This window comes from Hemitrygon akajei, chromosome 19, assembly GCF_048418815.1.
Source record: "Hemitrygon akajei chromosome 19, sHemAka1.3, whole genome shotgun sequence".
NCBI classification, from domain to species: domain Eukaryota; kingdom Metazoa; phylum Chordata; class Chondrichthyes; order Myliobatiformes; family Dasyatidae; genus Hemitrygon; species Hemitrygon akajei.
Window position 1 is genome coordinate 23,777,179 of NC_133142.1, and position 25,376 is coordinate 23,802,554.

A 25,376-nucleotide genomic window follows, 5' to 3' on the forward strand; every position below is an offset into this window, starting at 1 on the left:
TCTGGACTCTGTCTATACTTCTTGCTGCCTCAGTAAAGCAGCCTGCATAATCAAAAGCCACCCACCACAAACATTCTCTCATATCCTCCTTCCCATCAGGCAGAAGATACAAAAACTTGGAAGCACGAACTGCCAGGCTCTATATGTTATCAAAAGGCTTTGCTGCTATCAGATCTCTTGTACGATAAGATGGACTCTTAACCTCACAATCTACCTCAATATAATCTTGCATTTTATTGTTTACCTGCATTACACTCTGTAATTCTTACACTTTATTCTGCATTCTTATTGGTTTACCTTATTCTAACTCAATACACTATGTAATAATTTGGTCAGTATGAACACTATGCAAGAAAAGCTTTTCACTGTATTACACCGTTCAGCATCTTCTCCGCCATTCTATCATGGTTGATTTATTCTCCCTCCCGACCCCTTTCTCCTGCCCTCTTCCTATAACCTTTTACCCCCTTACTAATCAAGAGTCTATCAACCTCCACTTTAAATATACCTAATGACATGGATTCCACAGCATCTGTGGCAATGAATTCGACTGATTCTCTACACTCCACCTGAAGAAATTCCTTCTCATCTCTGTTCTAAAGGGACACCTTTGTATTCGGAGTCTGTGCCCTCTGGTGCTGGACTCCTCCACTGTAGGGAACATCCTCTCCACATCCACTCAGTCTAGGCCTTTCAATATTCGGTAAGTTACAGTGAGATCTCCCTCATTCTTCTAAACTCCAGCGAATACAGCTGCAGAGTCATCAAATGCTCCTCGTACGTTAACCCTTTCATTCCTGGGATAATTCTTGAGAACCTCCTCTGGACCCACTCCAATGCCACCACATCTTTTAGATATGGAGACCAAAACCACTCCCCATTCTCCAAATACAGTCTGATGAATATCTTATAAAACCTCATCATTACATCTCTGCTTTTATCTCAGTACACGTGACAATAATAAACCAATTCCAATTCCAATCGATTTTAACTCTTCACTCAAGTTGCTCCAGTCTCTGAAACACAATAAAGTGTTCCAGCATCATAAAAAGTGCTAGCAAGCTGATAATCCTTCTGAATGAATTAGCATCTTTTTAGTGCCAGAAGATCCTAAACTATAACTCCTCTTTGCAATTTAAAAAGTAAGCTTAAAGATTCTGATTAAAAGCTTGAAAATATACGAGAAAAGGAATCTTCTTGATCATATTGTATTTCATCAGGTATCAATAAACGTGTGAATATGTCGACAAAATAAATTGAAACTAAAATTCAAGTTAATACTGTGTTCACTCAGGATTTTGCTCCAATGCCACCTTATGGTCAGATGTTACACGTATTATGCTGATGGAACAATTGAAAATTCATCTATAATCACCAAGTGAAAGCTCATCCTCCCCTGATGCTCATCAATTAAACATAGCAATCCTAGAGCACACAAGAAGTGTACCAAAGCTCTGCTACATGGATTTCGCAACATGTTGGTGCAGAGCTTCCTGGCTGCATGTGAGACCTACTCAACATGCTACAGTCACAAGTTCCCATTGGCTTCAACAATTACACCAGTGCCCGAGAAGAGCAGTGTGAGCTGCCTTTACAACCATTAGCTTTCATATCTGCAGAGATGAAGTGCTTTGAGAGGTTGTTTATAGTTAGAATTAACTCCTGCCTCAGCAAGGACTGGACCTATTGCCACAATAGGTCTACGGCAGACGTGATCTCACTGGCTCTCCACGCGGCCTTGGAACTCCTAGACAATACAAATACCTATGTGAGGTTGCTGTTTATTGACCACAGCTCAGCATTTAACACAATCATTCCTACAGTTCTGATTTTAAAAAGCTTCAGACCCGAGCGGGATCCTCAACTCTGTAACTGGAAGACCACAATCTGCAGATTAGAAATAACATTTCCTCCTCGCTGACAATCAACATTGGCCCAACACAGGGGCATGCCCACTGCTCTACTCTGTCTACACCCATGACTGTGTGACTAGGTACAGCTCAAATGCCATTTATAAGTTTCCTGACAATCATTCGCAGGATCTCAGATGGTGACGAGAGGGCGTACAGGAGCGAAGTATACCAGCTGGTTGAGTGGTGTCGCAGCAACAACCTTGCACTCAGTGCCAGTAAGATCAAAGAGCTGATTGTGGTCTCCAGAAAGGGTGAGAAGAAGGACCACAAACCAATCCTCATAGAGGGATCAGAAGTGGAGAGAGTGAGCAAGTTCCTGGTTGTCAGTATCTCTGAGGGCCTATCCTGGATGCACCATATTGATGCAGCTATGGAGAAAGTAGGGAAGGCAGTGCCTATATTTCTTTAGGAGTCTGAGGAGATTTGGTATGTCACTAAAAATACTTGCAAGTATCTGCAGATGTGCCATGGAGAGCATTCTAACTGGCTGCATCACCGTCTGGAATGAGGGGAGGGGGCTACAGTGCAGGATTAATGTCAGCTGCAGAAAGTTGTAAAATTAGTCAGCTCCATCATGGGCATAGCCTACACAGTATCCACAACATCTTCAAGGAGCGGTACCATCAGCGAAACCTGAAGGCACACACTCAGCGATTCAGGAACAGCTTCTTCCCTTCTGCCATCCAATTTCCGAATAGACATTGAACCCATGAACACTACCTCACTACTTTTCTATTTCCTATTTTTTGCACAACTTATTTAATGTAACTATTCGTATATATTTACTGTAATTCAGTTTTCTTTTTCTTTCTATTATCATGTACTGCTATTATCATTCTATTGCTGCTGCAAAGTTAACAAATTTCACGACATGTGCCGGTGATATTAAACCTGATTCTGATAGAAATCCCATTCATGATAAAGAGGCCTAGCATGCAAAAATATTTCCATGATGATCTCCCACAGATTCAAAATAATGATTACAGAGCAAAGGTTGGGGATCAGATTAGGGATGGGAGAAGAGGTGTTGGTTGGGAAAAGAAAATGGGCAGCAGGGTTAAGGAGAAATGGAAACAGTCAGGGTGTAAGTTCAGGGGAGGTGTTCAGTGGTTGAGTCCTTAGAATCGGTGGTGATGGAAGTCGTATGTATGTGATCAGTAATTATGAAAACTTAAATTAGAACCCTACCTTAAGGATTCCCACCAGCAGCTGGATTAGGGCTGGACATAAAACCATAAGGTATAGGAGCTGAATTATGCCATTCTGCCCATCAAGTCAGCTCTGTCGTTTCATCATGGCTGATCAATTTCCCTCTCAGCTCCAATCTCCTGCCTTCTCCCCGTATCCCTTCATGCCCTAAGTAATCAAGCGCCTATCAACTCCTTCTGCCTTAAATATACCCAATAACATGGCTTCCACAACCACCTGTGGCAACAGATTCCATAGATTCACCCTCATTCCTCCTCATCTCCATCCAGTGTGCATTCCCAAGGTTGTGTGTGCATGGAGACCCATGTTAAGAAAATCACTACCTGGAATTATTTAACTGATTAGATGTTTAGTGAAATTTTATTGAAAAACATTGCATTGTGATAACATTTCCAGAGCAGGTGTCAAGAACTATGAGGTCAGAGACGGGAGACCAGTGTAAATTATGCAAATTGTACCAGCAGTAACTGCAGAATCAAGGCAAGAGGTTCAGAGCTTACCTTCCACCATTTGTCCAAAACAACCTTCTGTCTTTCCTCACCTTAATTGCAGGGTAAACTGGGTAGCAATCACTTTGGAATTAAGCCTCAAATCCAAAGCATTATTCAAAATACTTGCCACTTGCAAAGTTGTGGAGACAGAACCACAGAGAGTATCTCTCGGGCTTCTTCGCCTTTTGACATTGGCTGCTGGTGCCTCACTCAATGTCATTGCTTAATAAAAGCCAATCGAGACCAGACTGAAAATTAGTCATCGATCAGATTGCCATGAAAATATCAAGTATCTATTTCCCTTTGATATTGCTTTATCCATGTTACAGAGAATACAACCCCAATCTGATAATCTATCCTCATAATTAAACCATTGGACTCACTGTACTATCGTAGAAAATCTACGCTACACCTTTTCCAAGACTTTTATATCATTACCATGTGCAATATAATTATCTGTCAAAGGCTTTTTATTGAAATAGAATAGCTTCTATCTTTGTTCCCCAATCTTCAAAGTTCAAAATTCAATATTAAAGACATGTTTTAATTATCTTATCTTTCTGTGTCTGTTCAACATATTTTATCAAAATGTAGATGAACTTGCACCTATATCTGAATTCTAATCTGCCAAAGTCTCTTAAATGCACTAAATAGGAAATAAAGCTTGAAATAATGTAACACCCTTAATACTTGTGGATATTACACACACACCTGCACATGTATTCTGTCATTTACAATAGTAGATTAATCTTTCAGCTTTATCAAACCTAGAAGACCTAATAAAGTTGTCTGCCTGACTGCTAACCTATGAAATTTTTTTTGTGTTGATGGTACTAGATAAATGAAGGGTGCTGTAAAAATGATGAGTTGGATCTCTTCAAATAAGCAATTTGACTTGGAGACTTGCACCACGCCCCTTCTGTGTGTGTGTCCAATAGAACATTTGAATGATATACCTAAATAACTACAGTAACCATTATGTGCAAAATTTAAGGATTAGATTAACATATAAAGGCATTTCGAAACAATGCAAGTACATTTTGTACAAATGCAAGTACAAATGAACTCAAGGGAAGGTACATTTTTTTTATATCAAGCTTTTTCAATTTGGAATAGAGTGCTCCAAAGGTTGATGGAAGGATATCTTTTTAAAAAGGAATTAGATGCACACTTGTAAGAGAAGGGAAAATTGACGGACTCTTTCAAAGTGCACACAATCAACCCAACAGACTTGCCATTCTCCAAAAAGTCTGTTAAAACCAAGACTGCTGTGCAAACAATATAATTGCACTTTCTGCCTGTCTGGGAATAGGGTTTTCAGAGTCTGCTGTATAGTTAAACAAGATGACATCAATAGATGTCATTTTTCTCCTGCTGTACTATTAGCAATGCAACTTAAATCAATCAATTCTGTACTTTTAGCCATTTTGCAGTGGGGATTTGGCTGGGGTGGGGGGGTGACTGCAACAAATGCTGAATCCCTCACAATGATGTAATTGTACATTAGGGACCCTAAAAGGAAACAAGTTTGGGCATGTTTTTGTTACAAATCTGTTGTAATGCATTGGTTTACTAATTGGGCAGTAATTAAATCAAGGCCTTGCATTAGTGCAGATAAGAAGAATGCCATTGGGATAAAGTAGCTGGAACTCTATCTGTGTGGAGGTTTCAAATATTCCAAGAATGTCTGCAACTCATGGTGATGCAACTGAACAAAATGCCTGAGTTCCAAAACAAAGATAACTTGAACCACTTTCAGAGAAATGAATGTGCATAGAAGCGAAAGAGCAAAGAGTTGATGCAGCTTTCTTGTAAAGTTATGCAGAGTTACTGGCATAAACTGGAATACCACCTCAGATGTCGTTCTCATGCTGTCGGTAAACCTCTTGTGTTTACTGTTATCATGGATAATCATGATAAATTATCAAGGGAACAGCAATTGAGTATTCAGTACCTTGAATTGAATCATTAAAGACAATCTGCATCCATCTCTCTCTCCCTTGGCTCCAGATCCTCTCATAATCCTGTCCAGCAAAATAAAAACTGTTAATTTTAAAATTACAGATCAATCTAAAGTACATAGCCGTGTTGGAGATAATTTACCACTTCCACAGCCCTCAGAATCAGAGTTCTGCTCTGATTTTAAAGTTAATTTCTTTTTCCTGTCCTCCATTTATCTTGTAAGTTTGTTTCAAAATTCTTCAAACTTCAATCAAATTATCCCTCAACCTTTTTCCTATGTTAAGCCCTCCATATGATCCAGCCCTTGAAGTACAGTACTGGTAACAATCTGGGCAATCTTCCTTGGGCTCCTCCCAAGATCAGTCTAAAAATTGCACAGTGTGCTACAATATTACGTAGCCAAGTGAAGCAACAGGCTGAACCACGGCTTCCTGCAATTTTCAGGAGAAATGATAAGGTTGTTCTTGAACATACCTTGGTACTTGATTCAAAAACAAGACCAGGTGGGCACTAGGTGACTAGGTATCAGGTCTTGACACCTGATAAAAGATAGTCTGAGGGTTATAAAGGAAGGAAAAATAATCATGTTTGGGGAATGAGAAGCTATGAAACCTGTAATCTGATAACCTTTGTACCTGCAGTATATCTCAGAAATGGCTAGGTATGTTTAATTAAGTTGGATGCCAATTTAGTGAGGTGTGCGCAAGTACACACACATTTGTATTCTGAGTCACAGAATCATAAAATACTCGAGCCATGCAAGGAAGTTATTTGTCGTATCTGTGCGGGCCATAAAGGAGAGGCTTCGGCGAGCCCAGCTTCTCAGCTCTCGATCCATGGACCTATAGGTAGGGAAGTACTCTAATAAATAGTCAGCAGCACTGAACCTGCCTGACCATCAAGCACCCATCTGTTAACTCCACGCGAATCCCATTTCATTCTCCACACATTCCAATCAACACTCCCAGAATTTATTGCCCATCTGCCCATTAACCTACCAACATGGTATCTTTCAGATATGGGAGGAAACCACACACTCACAGGGAGAACATGCAAGCTCCACTCAGACGTTACTGGAGATCAGGATTGAACCCAGATTGCTGAAGCTGTCAGTCAGTTGGGGGGGTGGGGGGCACAATGTTTTACAGTCGCAGCGACCCGGGTTCATTTCCTACCTCTGTCTCTAAGGAGTTTGTACGTTCCCAGGTTTCCTCCTACAGTCCAAAGACATACCGATTGGCAGGTTAAGTAAGTTGTCTCATGATTAGGCTAGGATTAAAGCAGGAGATTGCTGGTTGGCACAGCTCAAAGGGCCAGAAGGGCCTATTCCACGCTGTATCTCAATAAATAAATAAGTCTTGTTAATTCATTCTCTTTATTTACCTATAAATACACTTAAAACTTTAGGTTTTTCTTTACATAAAATCATAAAAATTTTAAGACATACAAAAGAACATGTCAGAGCAGGAATAGACCACTCAATCTCTCCAAGTCTTTCACACCATTCAATATGATCCTGGCTGATCTGCATCGGGCCCCACTTCCCCTTCAGTGACAGTTCTTCATTACCTTCAAATTCCCGATCCCTCAAAAACATATCTCCTCCCTATTTAAATACCCGCATGGGTTAATGCCCTTTGAACAGAGTGGTGGTTGTAGACAATTTCGGAGAATCACCACTGTTTTCATGAAGTTCCTCTGCACCTCGTTTTTAAAAGAACAGCTCCTTAAACCCGCAAATTTATTCTCTCATTTGAGATTCTCCCACTAATGGAAACATCTCAATATCTACCCAGTAATGCCTTCTCAGGATCTTTCCTGTTTCAATATGATCGCCATTTGTTCTTTTGAACTCCTAAGGCTATAGCTCTAATTTGTTTAGCCATTCATAGTGAATCTTTCTTGGACTGCCTCCAATACTGGAATAATTTTCCTAAACCTGGGGAGCAGAACTCCGTATGAGTGTGGTTTCACTAGTATCCTGCAGCGTTGCACAACAATTTCAGTTTTCTGAGTCCAACCCAATAGAATGGAATATGCCATTTGTCATTGTCATGAGAGCAGGCCACCAAGCCCACTATCTCCCTGTGATCCAGCATCATTACTTGAGAGAAGGCCCACTGTGTTGGTATCATATGCAAACGTGCTGATGGAGATAGAGCAGAATCTGAGCATGTGGACATGAGTGTACAGGGAGTAGAGCAGGGGGCTGAGAATGTGGCGTTATGGAGCACCGGTGCTGAGAATCGTCATTGAGCAGGCGTTGCTCCCTGCTCTTACCGATGGTGGCCTGTTGGTCAGGAAGTCAAGGATTCAGTTGACTCCCAGCATCTGGAGCTTGGTGATGAGTTTGCTTGGAATAGTTTTGTAGGTGGAGCAGTTGTCAGAAAAACAATATTGACAATAAAAGGTGTGATTGTAACAAAGAGAATATATATACATCTTACATTATTTTGATGAATAAACAAACATAATAGTGGCTGCAGCAAACTTTAATTTCTGTGGGAAGATCGTTCAGATTTGATAGGGTCAAACAGCAAATCAGTTGCGGTATCACAAAGGCAATTTTAACATTGGCTGCCTCAGAGGACAATACTATAGCCAGATGTGATGATTGGTTAATCCCTATCTCAATGAGCTTAGTGATTTAGTGCCCAGATTTCCAAAAGTAATGTACACTTAACTTGCTCCTCTTTTATTGGGAGAAGTTGCTGTAGTTTGGTTCAAAGCGATTGTTTGCTGAGAAATTCACTTTGTTTGCCGTACTGAATGAAGTTTGCTCTGAGCCATCCACCTTGTTAGAGCCATCAAATCAGTAATTCCCTTGACAATCCAGCTTAGTGTCCAGACTGGCTTCAATGAAAGTGGACTTTATATAAGTGGCATTTTCTTCTTATACTTTGCTTTTACTAGGAGAAGTTGCTGTAGTTTGATTGAAAGAGACTGTTGACTTAGGAATTAACTTCATTTGCTGCACCAGCTATCGTTTGCTGTGTGTTATCCACCTAGTTCCCATCTCTGCTTTGAGGCCCTGAGGTTGGCGACCTCTTGCCCATTGTAGCATCAGGGGAGCTGGGACTACAAATGCAGGTAGTTTCATGCCTCACAGGACAGTGCATGGGTTGTGCTGTGTCAGGATGGAATTGTACCCAGATTAGTGGACCGAATGGACTGAGAGCGTGGAGGTAGGAGTGGTTGTACGTGAGGAGTACGAGGTGGGGAGAAATACCCACCTACAAAACAGTAAAACAGTGTAACAGTCTCTGCAGATGATGGAAATCTGCAACACACACAAAATGCTGGAGGATCTCAGCAAGCCAGACATCATCTATGGAGGGGAATAAACTGTTGTTGTTTTGGGCCAAGACCTGATGGCCTGTAATATTGACTTTTTATTCTTCTATGTAGATGCTGCCTGTCTTACTGAGTACCTCCAGCCATTTTTTGTGTTTGTTGCCCAGTAACAACTCTCTTTTCCTTTAGAAAGCTAACATTAAAACTGAACTTTACAATGTGTGTTCATTTTATGAACTAATGGAGAGTTTCTTATGACACAAAGATACATCGGAAATTTGAATGCAAATGTCAGATGTCAATACACCTGCAGAATTTGTCATTTATTAAATTTAATGGAAGGAAAATACCACAATGTGACTCCAATATCTGCTCTGTGGAGCTTTATAGTCTGAATACACATTTGTATAATCTTTACCACTGTTTGTAGATAAAATTCCCAACCAAGATTAAAGCCAGCATTATAGGCTTGTAGTCTGGTTAGTGTGAAAAGTCATTTTCTTGTTTGGGTTGCATAGCCTTTATGATTGTGGCTACAGATGGTTGATCCAAAGATTGCTGAACACTTTTGTTTTTGGAAGGAAGTTATAGTTTCCCTTTTAATTACTCTAGATATTTCTTCAAAAAATTCAAGCAGGTTCATCAGGCATGCCCAGACCCTCACAAATCTACTTTAGCTCCCTTTGATAAGTTGAAAGTTCTCCAGTGTTCAGTTAACCTGTTTGTATAATTTCCAGTAGACAGTAAGCTAACTAACCAGTTACTCTCTGGTTTCACTCTCTGAACGTTCTTACGTAATGGTGACTTGCGTCACTTTTCAATCTGAAATAAGGTTAATATTTAATGAATTGAAGAATATGACAGCATCTGCAATTTTCTCATCCTGTTACATTTAAATCAACAATGGAAACCACATGGCTTTGCAAATTTGTTGCAACTTAGTGAATTGCTTTCTTCATTAGTATTATTCTAGTTATTGGTTTTGGTGAGTCCAAGGCTCTGATTAAATAGTGCTTCCTGTGTGCTACTGGGCAATGCATAGTTACTCCATTGATTTATCAGGGTCTCCATTTCCTCAGTTATGTTACAGGGCCCTGTATTGTTCTTGACCACCATTCTTTGTCTTCCTTTGTAATATTTTATTGTGTGTTAATTTTCATATTTCCTAATTGCACTATTTTCTCTCCTTTGTGTTTTGCCTAGTTATCGGGGTTTGAGCTAACGTTTGCTTTTTTTTCTTTCAATGTTTTATTTTTCCTCTTTTATTGTTTGGGGTCATTTTTCTAGGTAAGAATTTTGCCTTTAGCCATAGAAATTGATTCTGCATCATTATATGATGAGCTGAGGCTGTTGCCTATGCTACCTGCAGTGAAGTCTGGATTCATGTCTTTCGTAAAACTCCAGCTCTGGACCCATTTGCTTCCTTTTATTGCTTGCACGGGTTTTTTCTCTCTCTGTGGATTTGAGTGTTTGATGGCCTTTTTTAAATGGGTTCTTTTGCGGTTTCTTTGTTTTGTGGCTGCCCATAAGGAGATAAATCTCAAGGTTGTATATCATATACATATTTTGATAATAAATGTACTTTCCCCTTGTTCTTGCAGATCCCTAGTAACTGATCCTGCCTCATCTATCAACTTCAACCCCCTTGCTTTCAAAACCCTGCAAGCTGTGCATCCCCTAGACACAGGCCTCCATTCCGAGAAATAAAACAACCCTCTCTTCTACTCTTTCTACTTCCTACCATCGAGCCAATTATAAATCTGATCAGTTACCTCTCCCTGAATGCCATACAATCTAACTTCCGGGTAAGCTTGCCATAAGGGACCTTATCAAAGTCCTTTCTGAAATCCGTTTAGACAACATCCACTACCCTACCGTCATCTATTCTCTTAGTTAATTCCTCGAAGAACCCTAATGTCACAGGCTGAATCAAAAGTGGTGACAAATGGTCATTTTCTTAGCCTCCATCATTTTCTCCACAGGCGAAACTAAAGAGAAATATCCATTACAAATCTTTCCAATTTCCTTTGGTTCCACACACAGATGGCCATGCTGATCTTTAAGGGGATCTATTCTCTCCCATCCACCCATTTTATTCTTAATATACCCATAGAATTTATTGGGATAAAGACTCACCTTGTCGGTTAGATGGTTCTCATATTTACTTATTGCTCTTGTAACTTCTCTCTCAAGTGCCCTGCTACACTTCTTGTAGACAGCAAGAGATTCACTAGTTCCCAATTACTTATGCACAGTGTATGGCACTCTCTTTTGCTTAACCAGAGCCTCAAAATTTCTCCTAAACTAAGATTTACGAAACCTACTGTGACCTTTACCCAAATAGGTACATGTGGACCATGAAGTATCAACACCAAACTTTTAAAAAGATCGCTGGTCCTTCATTACAGTTGTTATCTACCCCCTAAAACTCCTTTCCCTCCACCCCTGTGGGAGTACCTTCACTAGAATCAGAATCAGAATCGGCTTTAACGTCACCTAATATTAGGTTAGGTCCTCAGAGATATTAACACCCAAGAACATGAAATTGCATACTCTCTCCCTCTGATCCCTCTACGAGGATTTTTTTTGCCCCCTTGTCTTACCCTTTCTGAAGTCCACTATCGGCTCTATGGTCTTGCGGACATTGAGTTCAAGGTTGTTGCTGCGACACCAGTCAAACAACTGCCAAATTCTGCTCTTGCAAGCCCTTTCATCACCATCTGAAATTCTGCCAACAATGGTTGTATCATCAGCAAACTTATAGAATGACTGCAGTAGTGCAGGAATATAGCTCGCTACCTCAAGGGCTATTAGGGATTCTCACCCAGATACTGAAAGATTAAGAACGTAAGAACATAAGAAACAGGAACAGGAGTAGGCCATCTGGCCCATCGAGCCTGCTCCGCCATTCAATAAGATCATGGCTGATCTGACCATGGACTCATCTCCACCTACCTGACTTTTTCCCATAACCCTTAATTCCCCCATGATGCAAAAACTTATCCAACCTTGTCTTAATTATATTTACTGAGGTAGCCTCCACAGCTTCATTGGGCAGAGAATTTCACAGATTCGCCACATTCTGGGAAAAGTAGTTTCGCTTCCTTGCCATCCTAAATTTACTCCCCTGAGTCTTGAGACTATGTTCCCTAGTTCTAGTCTCACCCACCAGTGGAAGCAAATTTCCTGCCTCGATCTTATCTTCCCCTTTCATAATTTTATGTGTTTCCATAAGACCTCCTCTCAATATTCTAAATTCCAGCAAGTACAGTCCTAGGCAACTCAATATCTTCTTATAGTCTAACCCCTAATCCTTGGAATCAACCTGGTGAACCTCCTCTGCACTGCCTCCACAGCCAGTACGTCCTTCCTCAAGTAAGGAGCCCAGAACTGCACACAGTATTCCAGATGCGACCTCACTGGTATCCTGTATAGTTGTAGCACAACCTCCCTGCTCTTAAATTCAATCCCTCTAGCAATGAAGGCCAGCATTCCATTGCCTTATTGATAGCCTGCTGTACTTGCAAATCAACCTTTTGCAATTCATGCACAAGCACTCCCAAGTCCTTCTGCACAGCGGCATGCCGCAATCTTTCACCATTTAAATAATAATCTGATCTTCCATTTTTCCTTCCAAAGTGGATGACCTCGCATTTACCAACATTGTACTCCATTTGCCAGACCCTTGCACGCTCACTTAACCTATCTATATCTCTCTGCAGACTCTCCATATCCTCTGGACAATTTGCTTTTCCACTCAATTTAGTGTCATCAGCAAATTTAGATACACTACAGTCGGTCCCCTCTTCCAGATTGTTAATGTATATCATGAACAGCTGTGGGCCCCACACTGATCCTTGTGGCACACTACTCACCACTAATTGCCAAACAGAGTAGCACCCATGTATCCCAACTATCTGCTTTCTATTAGTTAACTAATCCCCTATTCACATTACCCCCAACTCTATGCATCCTTATCTTATGGATAAGTCTTTTATGTGGCACCTTATCGAATGCCTTCTGGAAATCCAAGTAAATAACGTTCATCTGTTCCCCTTCCTTTTAACTAGAATATACCTTCGTTGAGCACCGTAAAACATCTAAAAGACCTGTTTCACAAGGGAAATCCCAAAATATACTTCCCTCCATTTTCAGTGATGGGTTGAACGTTTCAATTTCGCTGTCCTGGGGAAGTCAGTGACTGTGTTGTTACAACTCACTGAGTCACATATTTACTCAGTGCTGACTGATGTGGTTTGGAACTGACTCAAAGATGAGCAAGTCCTCTTCAAAGACAACTTTAAGTGGAAACTGCAATTTCCATTCAACCAGAACAGGCAGTAAGTTTTCCAGAAAGCCTATTCTGCAGTAAGTAAGATTGATAGTAAAGGCAAACAGGGACGCTTTCACCTTTTTGATTTTTTTCACTTTTCCCATTGGTCTGGGAGGATGGAATGCTCTTGTCCAGGTATCGCAGGGACAGGTGTGGTCTCCCCTCAAAACCCAAGAGGCTCCAGCAAGGTACCTGGTAGCTGATCTTACCGCTTAAGTGCAGTCCCCTGGAAATCATCTGCTCCACAGTTCCCCATTCCTAAAAGGAATAAAATGGAATTTGATCGGGAGGATTTAAATGAGAAATGAAATAGACCAGTTTCCACTGCTTGAGCATGCTGCTCCGATGATCTGTAGTTCAAGCTGAAACCATCAAAGCTGCCGTCTGAAATGCTCTTCCTCATGCCAGCCACATTAGTATTTTAATGACATTAAAAGCAACTCTATAGAAAAGTCTCATACATTTCCCTTTTACTTGTTCTTGTTTCATTGAAATTGATTACTCCTCCTGTAAAGAGCCTCCTGATATTTAACTCCATGAAGAAAACATATAAAATTTTATGAAAATGGACTCCAGTTTATTTCTCACTCCATCAAAATATAAAGCTGTAGTGTTTGAAGGTCTGTAAGATAACTTTCAGTTTTCAATCTACAAAAACCCTTCTTGTTTATAACATCTGGAAAACATTATGCTGGCATGGTTCGTTGCTGCTGTGTATAGAGGTATGAAGTTAGTGTGTGCCTACAATTACTCAATCAGGAACTTCCCTACAGGCTAAAGGTTAAACAGTAAGCGGGTTGATTTTTCTAAAAATGAAAGATTATCCAAGAATGGCCTTTGGCTCTTGTCTACTTTTTTAAGCTGTTCGTTTGTATAAATTTAGATGTACTGTAGGTCACATCGTTGCCATTTCTAGTGGACCTGATGAATTTGATTTTGGACAGAAGGGAAGTGGAAAAAATATACAAAATGAATGGAAATTGCACAAAGTGTATGAAATAAATTATTTCTAATACATTTCAGTATTAGAAGATTACTTCTAATACTGAAATGTATTAGAAATAATTTATTCCATACACTTTGTGTAATTTTTTTTCAGTCATGTATCGATTTCCCTTATGTCCTTTTGTAAGAACAGAAGGAAAAGTAATGCAAGAGTGACTGAACATAATATATAAAATGTATAGACATTTCTGACAGTAAGTATGAACATTTTATTCATATGTAGATTTTTTGAAGCAAACTTTGGTAGCTTCTGAGATGTCTACAGCACAGATAAAGCCACTCAGTCCATTGTGTCTTGTGCCAGCTCATTGAAACACTCTCTACTGCACTAAATATTTACAACATATATCAACTCCCTTTTGAAAGTTAATTACTGCTGAATTTGCTTCTACCACCCTGCCAATGAATTCTAGACCTTAATAGGTCATTGCATTGCAAAGAAATTCCCCTCCCCGCCCTTTTGGTTCTTTTTTTCAATTATGTTAAATCCCTGTTTGCCAGCTCACCCACTGATAGAAATAATAATGTAGTTTTATTCTTTAGAAATGCATTGTTTTTCAGCTTCTTTTTACATGGGTTCTCTATTGCTCGTGAGCTAGAGAGTGAAATTGGAGGGACCTGCATGTGATGAAGGTGAACAGCAACAGATACTGCTGGCAGGGACAAGACGGAGACCGATTGCGAGAGAGGTCTGGGGATGGTAGCTTTCAGGGGTAGCAAGAAGAAAGTTGTTTGTTTTGCACTAGCTTTATATATGTATGGAGAGGTCTGTTTCCAGGCAGAGGTAATAACATTGATTTTCCCCATCCTAATGAAGAAGAACATGGCATTGAGTCTTCTCATTATGATGAAGAAAGGGGAAAGGATTGGACAATTCAGTGCCTTGTCTGATTTAACTCCAGATTCTCACCTTCGGTAGATACACTTGAAAAACCTTGATTAGCAAAAATCTATCTGCCTCAGATTTGAAATTACGGTTACTTAAGGTAATAATGTCCTTGTCAACTTTAAGGTAAGTTACACCCGACAGCATGAGCCACGCAGCAAGATACAATTACTGCAACTGTTGTATGGGGAAGAGTGCATGGTGTTTGTGGCATTGATTGAAGCTCAGCTATGCACCACACAAAGTTATGAACGTTATGGATCGGTGGCTTCAAGGGATCACTTGTTTTCTTGGGTGTGTGCTCCTGCACATCAGTGGAAGCAATCAGCTGGAGCCCCTTGGGAGTAGCCAAGGTCCAATGGGAGTGGCACATTGGCTCTCTCAACATCGGCTTCCAGTTTCCTGTATCCCCACTCATGCAACACTAATGCATGCAATGGACTAGCCAGCCACAACCTATTGTCTGCCAGTAGCTAGCTTACTGCCATTTGCCACCAGGCTGTTACGGGACTGAGCAACTAAGAGCTGAGAACAGTTAAGAGGTTATCTCATGAGCAGCACCAGCTTTCGTAAACATGAGATTCCACAGATGCTGAAAATCCACAGCAACACACACAACATGTTGGAGGAACTCCATCAGGCAGCATCTTCGGAGAGGAATAAAGAGTTGACTTTTCAAACTGAGACCCTTCAATCAGGGATGGAAAGGGAGAAGAAGCCACAATAAGAAGGTGGTGGGGGGAGGAGAAGGAATAAAAGCTAGGAGATGATAGGTGAAGCCAGGTGTGATTTTTATTTTAGTGTATTGAAATACAGTGCAGAATTGGCCCTTAAAGCCACACAGCCCAGCAATCCCACAGTTTTAGTCCAAGCCTAATCATGGGACAACTTACAAATACCAATCAACCTACTAACTGGGACATCTTTGAACTGTGGGAGGAAACCAGAGCACCCAGAGGAAACCCACGCAGTCACTGGAAGAATGTACAAACTCTTTAGCAGCAGGTATGGGATCTGAGTCACCTGTACTGTAAACCATTGTGCTAACCACTACACTACCAGGGGAGAGGGAATGAAGTGAGAAGCGGGGAGGTGATAGATGGAAAAGGAAAAGGGTGGAAGAAGAAGGAATCTGATAGGAGAGGAGAGTGGACCATGGGCACACATCAGCTGAATCCGCTGGGAAATAGCTCGTGGAATTAATGAGTTACTTAATAAAGAAACTGGTAGTGAAAGAACTCAGGCTAATTGTGTTCAGATTGAAATTTATTACCTTTTTTTTTTATCACATTTGGGACTTTGGTTTATAGTTCTTCTGTAATTTGGATTGTCTGAATATAATTGTTTCAGTGCTTGCACTGCAGATTTGAGTGTGTGGTGGAAGGAAAACAAGGACAACGAATGCACAGAGGCGTCTGGCCACTTTTCCGACGAAGAGACTGGGTGGTTACAATAATTGTTGCTCAGCCATTCCTGCTTCCCTTCTTCCTTGAAAGGGTGGGGGTGAAAATCAATCCAAATGACGTTATAGAACATTCTAACCACAAATGCTGTATGGACGTTCAATAACGTCAGCAATGGGTATTTGACATTGAACTAAAACATTTTGACAAATATTTGTTATTTTTGAAATTTTATTCAAAGTTCCACCATGTGTTGTTAATGCGTTTGCTTCATGTGTCATCTGTGAGGCAAATTAAACTTCCATACAAAATTATTTTACTACTATGAAAGTTAAAATAAGTAATGGATGTTTACACTAATTTCACATAACCACGTATATCAACATCATTCTGTAGTTCAAGACAGAATGGCTATACTAGCCTGGACTAATCACTTGGAGTTTAATGTGCATTGATGGCACCAATAGTGACCATGGAGTTTAAACTTATGTAGATGTGTAGTGGAGAGTATATTGACTGGTTGCATCACGGCCTGGTATGGAAGTACCAATGCCCTTGAATGGGAAATCCTACAAAAAGTAGTGGATACGACTCATCCATCATAGGTAAAGCCCTCCCCACCACTGAGCACATCTACATGGAGCCCTGTGGCAGGAGAGCAGCGTCCATTGTTAGGGACCTCCACCACCCAGGCCATGCTCTCTTCTCACTGCTGCCATCAGGAAGAACATACAGGAGCCTCAGGAGCCATGCCACCAGGTTCAGGAACAGTTAATACCCCTCAACCATCCGGCTCTTCAATCAGTAAAGATAACTTCACTCGACCCACCATTGAACTGTTCCCACAGCCTCTGGATTTTTCATCTCATATTCTCAATATTATTGCTTATTTATTTATTATCATTATTTCCTTTTGTATTTGCACAATTTTTGTTTCCTTTTGCAGACTGGCTATCGGTCCATTCTGCTTTAACGTTTTCATTGATTCTATATGTTTCTAGGATTTACTGAGTATGACCGCAGGAAAAATGAACCTCAGGGTTCTATATGGTGACATATATGTACTGTGATAATAAATTTACTTTGAAGTTTTGAACTTCTGTAGTTAGTAAAATAAGCTACTTTAAAAAATCCAGCTTAAGTAAGTTTGACCAAGAAACTATTGGATTGTCATCTAGAATTCATCTGATTCACTCAAATACCCCTAAGGGACAGAAAACTGATATCCATGTACCTAGCCCGGGTCAGGCTTGAGTGTCTATATAAGTGGCTCAATTATAACTATCCACTGAAGTGGCCAAGCTCGGTACCACTTATAACAAATTGATAATATCTATGAAAGACTGAATAGGCCATGCAACATAAGCTTATGAAACGTTTACAATATTTAGTCCAGACCTTCTTGTAAACATTTAGGAATCTAAATGTAAATTGGGAGAGCCATCTCATATCATCAAAATAGTGAAAAACATTAGGATGTGTTACTGTGGGTATAAAAAGGGTATAAAATCTGATCAGTGTTAGGGAGTTGGAATGATTACCATCAATGGATGTTTGGTAGCCCACCAGTGACCAGAGGGGCTAATCTTTGAAGCCCATAACTGAATGGACCTGTGATGGATGAGGAGAAAACTGATACAAGGGGAAAACCTACTCAATCTTATTCTCCACAATTTATACGTAACAGATGCACGTTGGAGATATGACAGTACAAGTAGGAATGACCATTGCATAAACCTAGTGCTGATAAAATTCTGTTTTTACCCCAAGCTACTGAGTCATATCCTGTGACACCAGTACAATGCAAATAGGCTGGATTCAGATTAGATCCAGAAGGGGTTCCGTGAAGAGTTGTGGTCCATCCCTACAGCATCTCAGTCTGTAACCACTGGGCTGGGTACAATCCTCATCCTGTCTTCCTATCAATTACTGTTTCAATGAAGGGTGTAAACGAGCATGGCAAGGGCAGCACCAAGAAAGCATAAAAACAGATGCCAACATAGTATATCACCAGATTAGATGTGTGCTAAACAATGGAAGCATGTTCTGAAAGCTAAGTGATTTTGTAATCACTCACCATATCCAGCCATGAATGATGTTAGGCAATCAAACAACTAATAGGAAGAGTCTCAATTTGCTTTTGCATACAAGGGTACCAATAAGAGAGTGTCAAAGACAATGTTGAAACACTCACTTACCCTCCACCACAGATGCAATGTGAGTTATCCATCTTGGCTTTTTTCTTGAAGCCGCTGACATTTGGAAAGCCAAGTTTCAGGCAAAACAGTCCTTGCCACAATACACAAAGGAACAATGATATAATGCGTTGGACCTCACTTTGGCTGTGGTGCTAGGTACTTGTGATCCAGAAATTTATATTCCTCCTGCAGTTATTTCAAGGTGAACAGGTTGTGCTCAGTCCACAAAAGATGTCAAACAATCTGCTCTCAATCATGAGAATAGGATAGGAAATACCCTCACATAGAACTTACTAAGTAATAGACACAACATGCTTGAGTCAGCAAGTCAGACAGCATCTATGGAGAGGAATAAACAGTTCATGTCTGTGAGACCCCTCATCAGGACTGGGAAGAAGTCTGAATTAAAAGGTGGGGGTGGGGGGGTAGAGCACAAGCCAGCTGATGATAGGTAAGACCAGGTGAGAGGAAGGTGGGTGTTGAAAGTGGGAAGGGGTTGAAGTAAGAATTTGGGAGGTGATAGGTAGAAGAGGTAGAGGGCTGAAGAAGAATGAATCTATTTAGAGGGGACAGTGGACCATGGAAGAAAGGGAAGAGCACTAGAGGGAGGTGATGGGAAGATGAGAAGAAAGAAGGGCTGAAAGAGGTACCAGAATGGGGAATGGAAAAAGAGAGAAGGAGAAGGGGAGAATTTAGAAGTCAGAGAAATCAATGTTTGTTCCATCAGTTTGGGAGCTACACACATGCAATATGAGACATTGCTTCTCTAACCTGAGTTTGCCCTCATTGTTACAGTAGAGGAGACCATGGACAGACATGTTGGAATTGGAATGAGAAGTTGAATTCAAATGTATGGTCACTGAGAGCAATATTTCCTCTGATGTTACATCTGTGTGGACCAACCATTGCTCTGAGCTGGAAATTTTTACATGGTCTGAAAACTGCATGGCACTTTCTTTTGTAATTTGCATACTATGAATATTTAGAATGAAAATCGAAAAATCACATACTTTGATTTTATTTATTAATTGAAGGGTACAATGATATACAGTACAACAAAGAAAATCTTTCACATTCAACATTGGTGCTCAGCGGGATGGTATTATATTAACAGTGAGCTACCAACTTCCATTCTGTGTTTACTGTTACAATTTGTAATAGTGTTGTAATTTGAAACACTGGCAATGTAACTATGCTGAAGCTCTAAAAATGTTTCATTGTAAAGGTTGTGGTATGTCTTTTTTATGGATGATATTCATTAACACATAATTACAGGCTATTTCGCATTTGTATTAGGATTGATTTCAATGTTATTTAGCATAGTTTCAAAATTATATTATCATTATATAAAATAATTTCAGTTACTGAGTGGCCACAGATCTGCACAGTTTGGTGGGAACAGTGACCGGGAGATTCTGCCTATAGTGCTAGACGGAGCGAAGGTGCTTAACAAAGTCTCCCAATCTACCTTGGGTCTCACCAGACTCGCAGGGGGAAGCATCGGATATAATGGACGACCCTGTCAAACACGCAGCTGAGGTGTTGCCTCACCTGGAAGAACTGTTCAGGGCCCTGAAGGAGATAGAGTAGGGCCCAGGTGCAGTACTTGTCACGCTTACAATGATATGTGCCAGGCGGGAGACGAGTAAGCAAGGGAGTCACGTCGAGAGTGAAAGCGGGGAGTGCGTGTGTGTGTGTGTGTGTGGGGGGGTGAGGGTGTGCTTAATGACGGGATCCTTTTGTAGTACAGTAATTGACCATACATCTTCACACCCTGTTTCTCAGAAAAGTGCTATTTCATGACACACAGGAGCAGAATTGGATCTATCCGCCCATCCCTTTTCTGCCTCTCTGTCTCCGCTGCATCTGTTCTCAGGATGAAGCTTTCCATCCCAAGACATCTGAGAAGCCCTTCTTTTTCAAAGAACAGTGTTTCCTTCCACCACCATCTATGTTGCCCTCACCCACATCACCTCCATTTCCCACGCATCTGCCTCACCCCTCCTCTCCCCGCCATGACACGGTTAGGGTTCCCCTTGTCCTTACCTACCACCCCATCAGTCTCCATATCCAGCATATCACTCTCTGTCATCTACAATGAGATCACACCACTAAGTACCTTCCCCCTCCAAACTCTCCGCTCTCCGTGACTCCCTCGTCCACTCGTTCCTCCCACAGATCACCACTTGTCACTTTTACCCTGCCAGCCTGACAAGTACAGCATCTGCCCCCCCCCCCCCACCTTCTCCCTCGCCACTGTGAGGTGATACTTCCCCCGCGAGTCTGTCGGGGCCATCTACTGTGTCCGGTGTTCCTGTTGCGGCCTCTGCTACATCGGTGAGACCCGACGTAGTTTGGAGGGAGGGGTGAGGAGTTTGCCTCCAACCCTTATGAGTAGTCTCCAACTCAAGACAATTTCTTCCCCGCTCTCTCTTTTTCTTTCCCCATTCTCTTCTCACGAGAGGAAAACTTACCTTCGGTGCCCCTCCTCTTTCCTTTTCTTCCACGGTCCACTGTTCTCACTTATCTCGTCCGCCGTACACCTCCCAGCTTCTTCTTCAGCTCGCTCCCCCACTCACCCACCTACTTCGTCCCCACCTTCCAGTTTGTACTCCTTCCCCTCACCCCACCTTCTCATTCTGGCTGTTGTCCCGCCCTTTCCAGTCCCGATGAAGGGTTCCGGCCCGAAACGTCGCCTGTTTATTCACAATTGCTGTCTGATTTGCTGAGTTCCTCCAGCAATTTGTACGCGTAACTCAAAATTTCCAGCATCTGCAGAATCCCCTGTAAAATCTTGACCATTAATGCTTAGTAAGACTCTGTCAGAATCATTTGGGTCCAGACCTAATTATGTAGTGTTGGCCAAACAGGTGGAGGAGCTGAATTTCGAAGATGAGGTGAGAGTTATTGCCCTTGACATCGATGTTACAGTTGACTGAATGATGCACTAGGAATCGTGTTAAACTGGGAGTCCTGGGAAAATTCTCCACTGGCAGAAGTCTTACCTCATCCTGACCAGGAATTACAGTATATGCAACCCCTCATTGTTGGGAGGGAACCCTGTAACTCTGCACCCAACAGCACAATTGGACTGCACAATGTCAGCAGTGAAGCCGGGCAATATTATATAGGGCAACAGACCCTGAGGGCGAATACATATTGTTTTGCCAGTAATATCCACATAAGGTGATGAAAAATTGTTCCAATGGCACTGATTCCTTAAAAACTAAAAAAAAGTCAGACATGTGTTTGTAAAAATCAGACGAAGTTTGTACCTTGCCACGATAGCAAATTTCTGAAAGTCTCTATTGATTCTTCTCATTCTTGTGTCACTTTTCCATATCAGCTTTTTCAAATAAAATTAAGATTTAAACGACAGCTTTTGATTATTGGAGTAGCAGAAAACGAGATTTAACGGCGATTGTGTTCCGCTGACACCCTCCGAAAGCAGCATTGTAAATAGTCACATGGCCGCCTCCTTGGGATGTGGGAGTGCCGGGGTGTGGGGATGGATTAGCGTTTACCTATGCGTTTTAGACTGTCTAGTGCCATCTGCTGGGAGTAGTTGGCAGTACAGAATTGCACCCCGCTATGACTTGGGTAAACCGCATAGCAAACGCCACGGATAATCGCTTGGGCAAGGTATTTGAAGTGCCGAGGATCATCCCACCGAAAATCCCACCACAAATACTAATCACATTTCGTGCAGGCAAGAAGTAGCCACTTAATAACACGGTTCATGGCGTTAAACAACGCGCCTTTTGACACACTCTCCCCTCGCATAGTTTTTGTTGGAATGTCTTAATACAGTTCATAAACTTGTTAAAGAAAGAGTACATTTTATTGGAAAGATTATTTGTGATTGCTGCCACCGAATTTTATTATTGTGTGAAAGGTATCGTTAAACTGGCCGTGAAGCAAAAAACTCTCCTGGCACCAATAACTTCAGGTTGACCTTAACATGATCTTGGTAACAATTTATTTACTTTAATTAGTCGTTAACACAAGAGTGAGACTTTTGTGGCTGTTTATATTTCAGTGGGTGCACTCTCAATATTATTTTAATATATATATATATGTATATAAACAAACACAAAAAGAGACATTCGTTAACACTTGCTTCCAATCCCAAACAGGATCTGTACACAGCGGTGTGAGTTTCACGCCCGCGATCCCGGAAGTGGAGATATTATAAAAGGGGAGGCGACAGTATGAGTACGCATGTGCAGAGGAGGGAGTCGGAGCTGCAGCACCAGCCTCAGCCTCAGGAGGACAAAGACGCCGAAATGCCGGTGACCGAGAAGGACCTGGCCGAGGACGCGCCATGGAAGAAGATACAGCAGAACACGTTCACCCGTTGGTGCAACGAGCACCTGAAGTGCGTGAACAAGCGCATCCACAACCTACAGAGCGACTTGGCGGACGGGCTGCGGCTCATCGCGCTGCTCGAGGTCCTGAGCCAAAAGAAAATGTATCGCAAGTATCACCAGCGACCCACCTTCAGGCAAATGCAGCTGGAGAACGTGTCCGTCGCGCTCGAGTTCCTCGAAAAGGAGAACATCAAGCTGGTGTCTATCGGTGAGTACCGTTGTGTTGCGGAGCTCTCTTCGCCTTTCTGCACTCTGTCTGGGCTGTGTTGAAGAGTTTTTAAACTTTGCCTTCAAATGAATCGCGACAAGGTGTGGCTCCTGACCGGGGATATTGTCTCGCACTCCCGTAGCTAACTTTTTCTCGCCACTTTAATCTTGTGCTAAATGCTTGCTAACCATGGTAACCAACGTAACCTGAGGGTTTACATTAGTTAGATCAGAAACGTCACGGCGCATTGGAGATGTCAGTTTTTGTTGTGTGTATTTGCTGTTAAAGTGCTCGGTGAAACAGTGGTGGATGTGATGTTTATGAATGTTGCTTCTGTTTGAAGTAACCAGCTGCCAAGTCCGATTGTCCCAGTTAAACAGCCCTGGCAGTCCAAAGTATAAATTAACAAGGTCAGGGCTTTTTCCTCGTTGATCTGTGTGGAAAGCAGTTTTTCAACCCAGACGCATCAACAAATGAGCACCAATTTTGAATAAGAACATTTGTGTTTCTTGTTTGTCGTTTGCATAAATCCAGTACTGTACAGGTTCTCTCTAGTCCTGCAGCCTTTGATCGGGAGTAGGGTGTGGTACCTTTGGGTTCCGACGCAGACGGAGGGAGGATTCCCCACGCCCTGGTGGGTTCGGCCGCCCGTACTCAGAACTCGTACTTCCAATTGTGTAACTGCATTAAAAAAAAACCCTGTATTTCCCACCCTCGGTGATCTCTTCACATCTCGTGCAGTGAGGATTATTTTCCGGGGTATTAATTTTGGCGGGAGCCCCTGGCTTAGGTAGGGGCTGAACTTTCGTTTTAGCAGACGAGTTCGAGCCTTAGTTTGTTTCTGTTTGCTATCATTCTGGCTGGAATGGGGTTTTTTAAATGCCCCGTTGAGTAATATGAATGTTCAGTTAAACATTATTTGGCGGGCGTACCCTGGAAAGCTGTGCTCTTTCACTGAGGTTCAAAACCTGGAGTTCCGAAGTGCTGAAATGATTTTGTGCGCTTTTAAAACAGACGTCTGTAGGTCTGCACATAAAATACCAGAACCTGTTCTGATTGGTGAGTGGGATCAATTTCTGGTACTTTGGATCAGTTGATACAAAACAAAGTTTACACCATTCTGGCTCAATTCTTTACCTGTTTGAGGTGCTTTACATTCAGCAGTTTTTCATGTTTATGCAACACGTGAAAAGCGTCATTACCATCCTCATTTGAACCTGAGTGTCAAATATATTGGGGGGCTTTACTTTTTACATCTTACATTTTACCAGGGAGCTAGGGCTTTACTCTTTGGAGAGAAGGAGGATGAGAGGAGATATGATAGAGGTGCACAAGATATTAAAAGGAATAGACGGAGTGGACAGCCAGCGCCTCTTCCCCAGGGCACCACAGCTCAATACAAGAGGACATGGCTTTAAGATATAAGGGGTGGGAAGTTCAAGGGGGATATTAGAGGAAGGTTGGTGTGTGGAATGCACTGCCTGAGTCAGTGGTGGATGGAGGCAGATACACTAGTGAAATTTAACAGACTACTAGATAGGTATATGGAGGAATTTAAGGTGGGGCAGTTATATAGGAGGCAGGGTTTAAGGGCCAGCACAACATTGTGGGCCGAAGGGCCTGCACTGTACTATACTATGTTCTATGTTTACCACTCAACTGACTTGCAGCTTTGTGCCTAATGAAGGGACCGGCATATCAATATTACTCAAAACTTGATTTGCTTGAAAGGCAGCAATAAACACAATTTTATTAATCAGCTGGAACACATGCCACTTGTATCTATTCAGTGCTTTGAGCTGCAGGTGCCGAGGGTAAAACAAAGCTGCTCCATTTTGCCTAATTCAGCTTTTTCATAACAAGCGCATGGCAGTGCTTGTGTGCAGGTTTTGGAACACACTTGGATTGGGTCGTGCCAGGAAGCATTTGTGGAACGTGAGGGTTTGTATTTAGTGTGGATACACGTTTCATGGGGATCTGTAACTGCTGTTCATCCTGCTGATGTGCATCTGTCCTTTAAAGGATAAAGTAATTGTAATGTTCCTCTAATTAGTGACTGTGATTCGGAGTTATGTAGCATACTTAACATGACAGCCACTCCCTC

The 25,376-nt window shown here is 41.7% G+C and overlaps 1 protein-coding gene across 1 annotated transcript in view; it reads left to right on the forward strand.

Moving 5' to 3' along the window:
• The window catches only part of LOC140741828 (filamin-B-like), a 162,284-nt gene that overhangs the window by 15,584 nt on the left and 121,324 nt on the right, over positions 1-25,376 (forward strand). The window contains 1 exon segment of the mRNA XM_073072270.1: positions 22,831-23,272. Coding sequence (XP_072928371.1) covers positions 22,906-23,272 — 367 coding nt within the window. The 5' untranslated portion in view covers positions 22,831-22,905.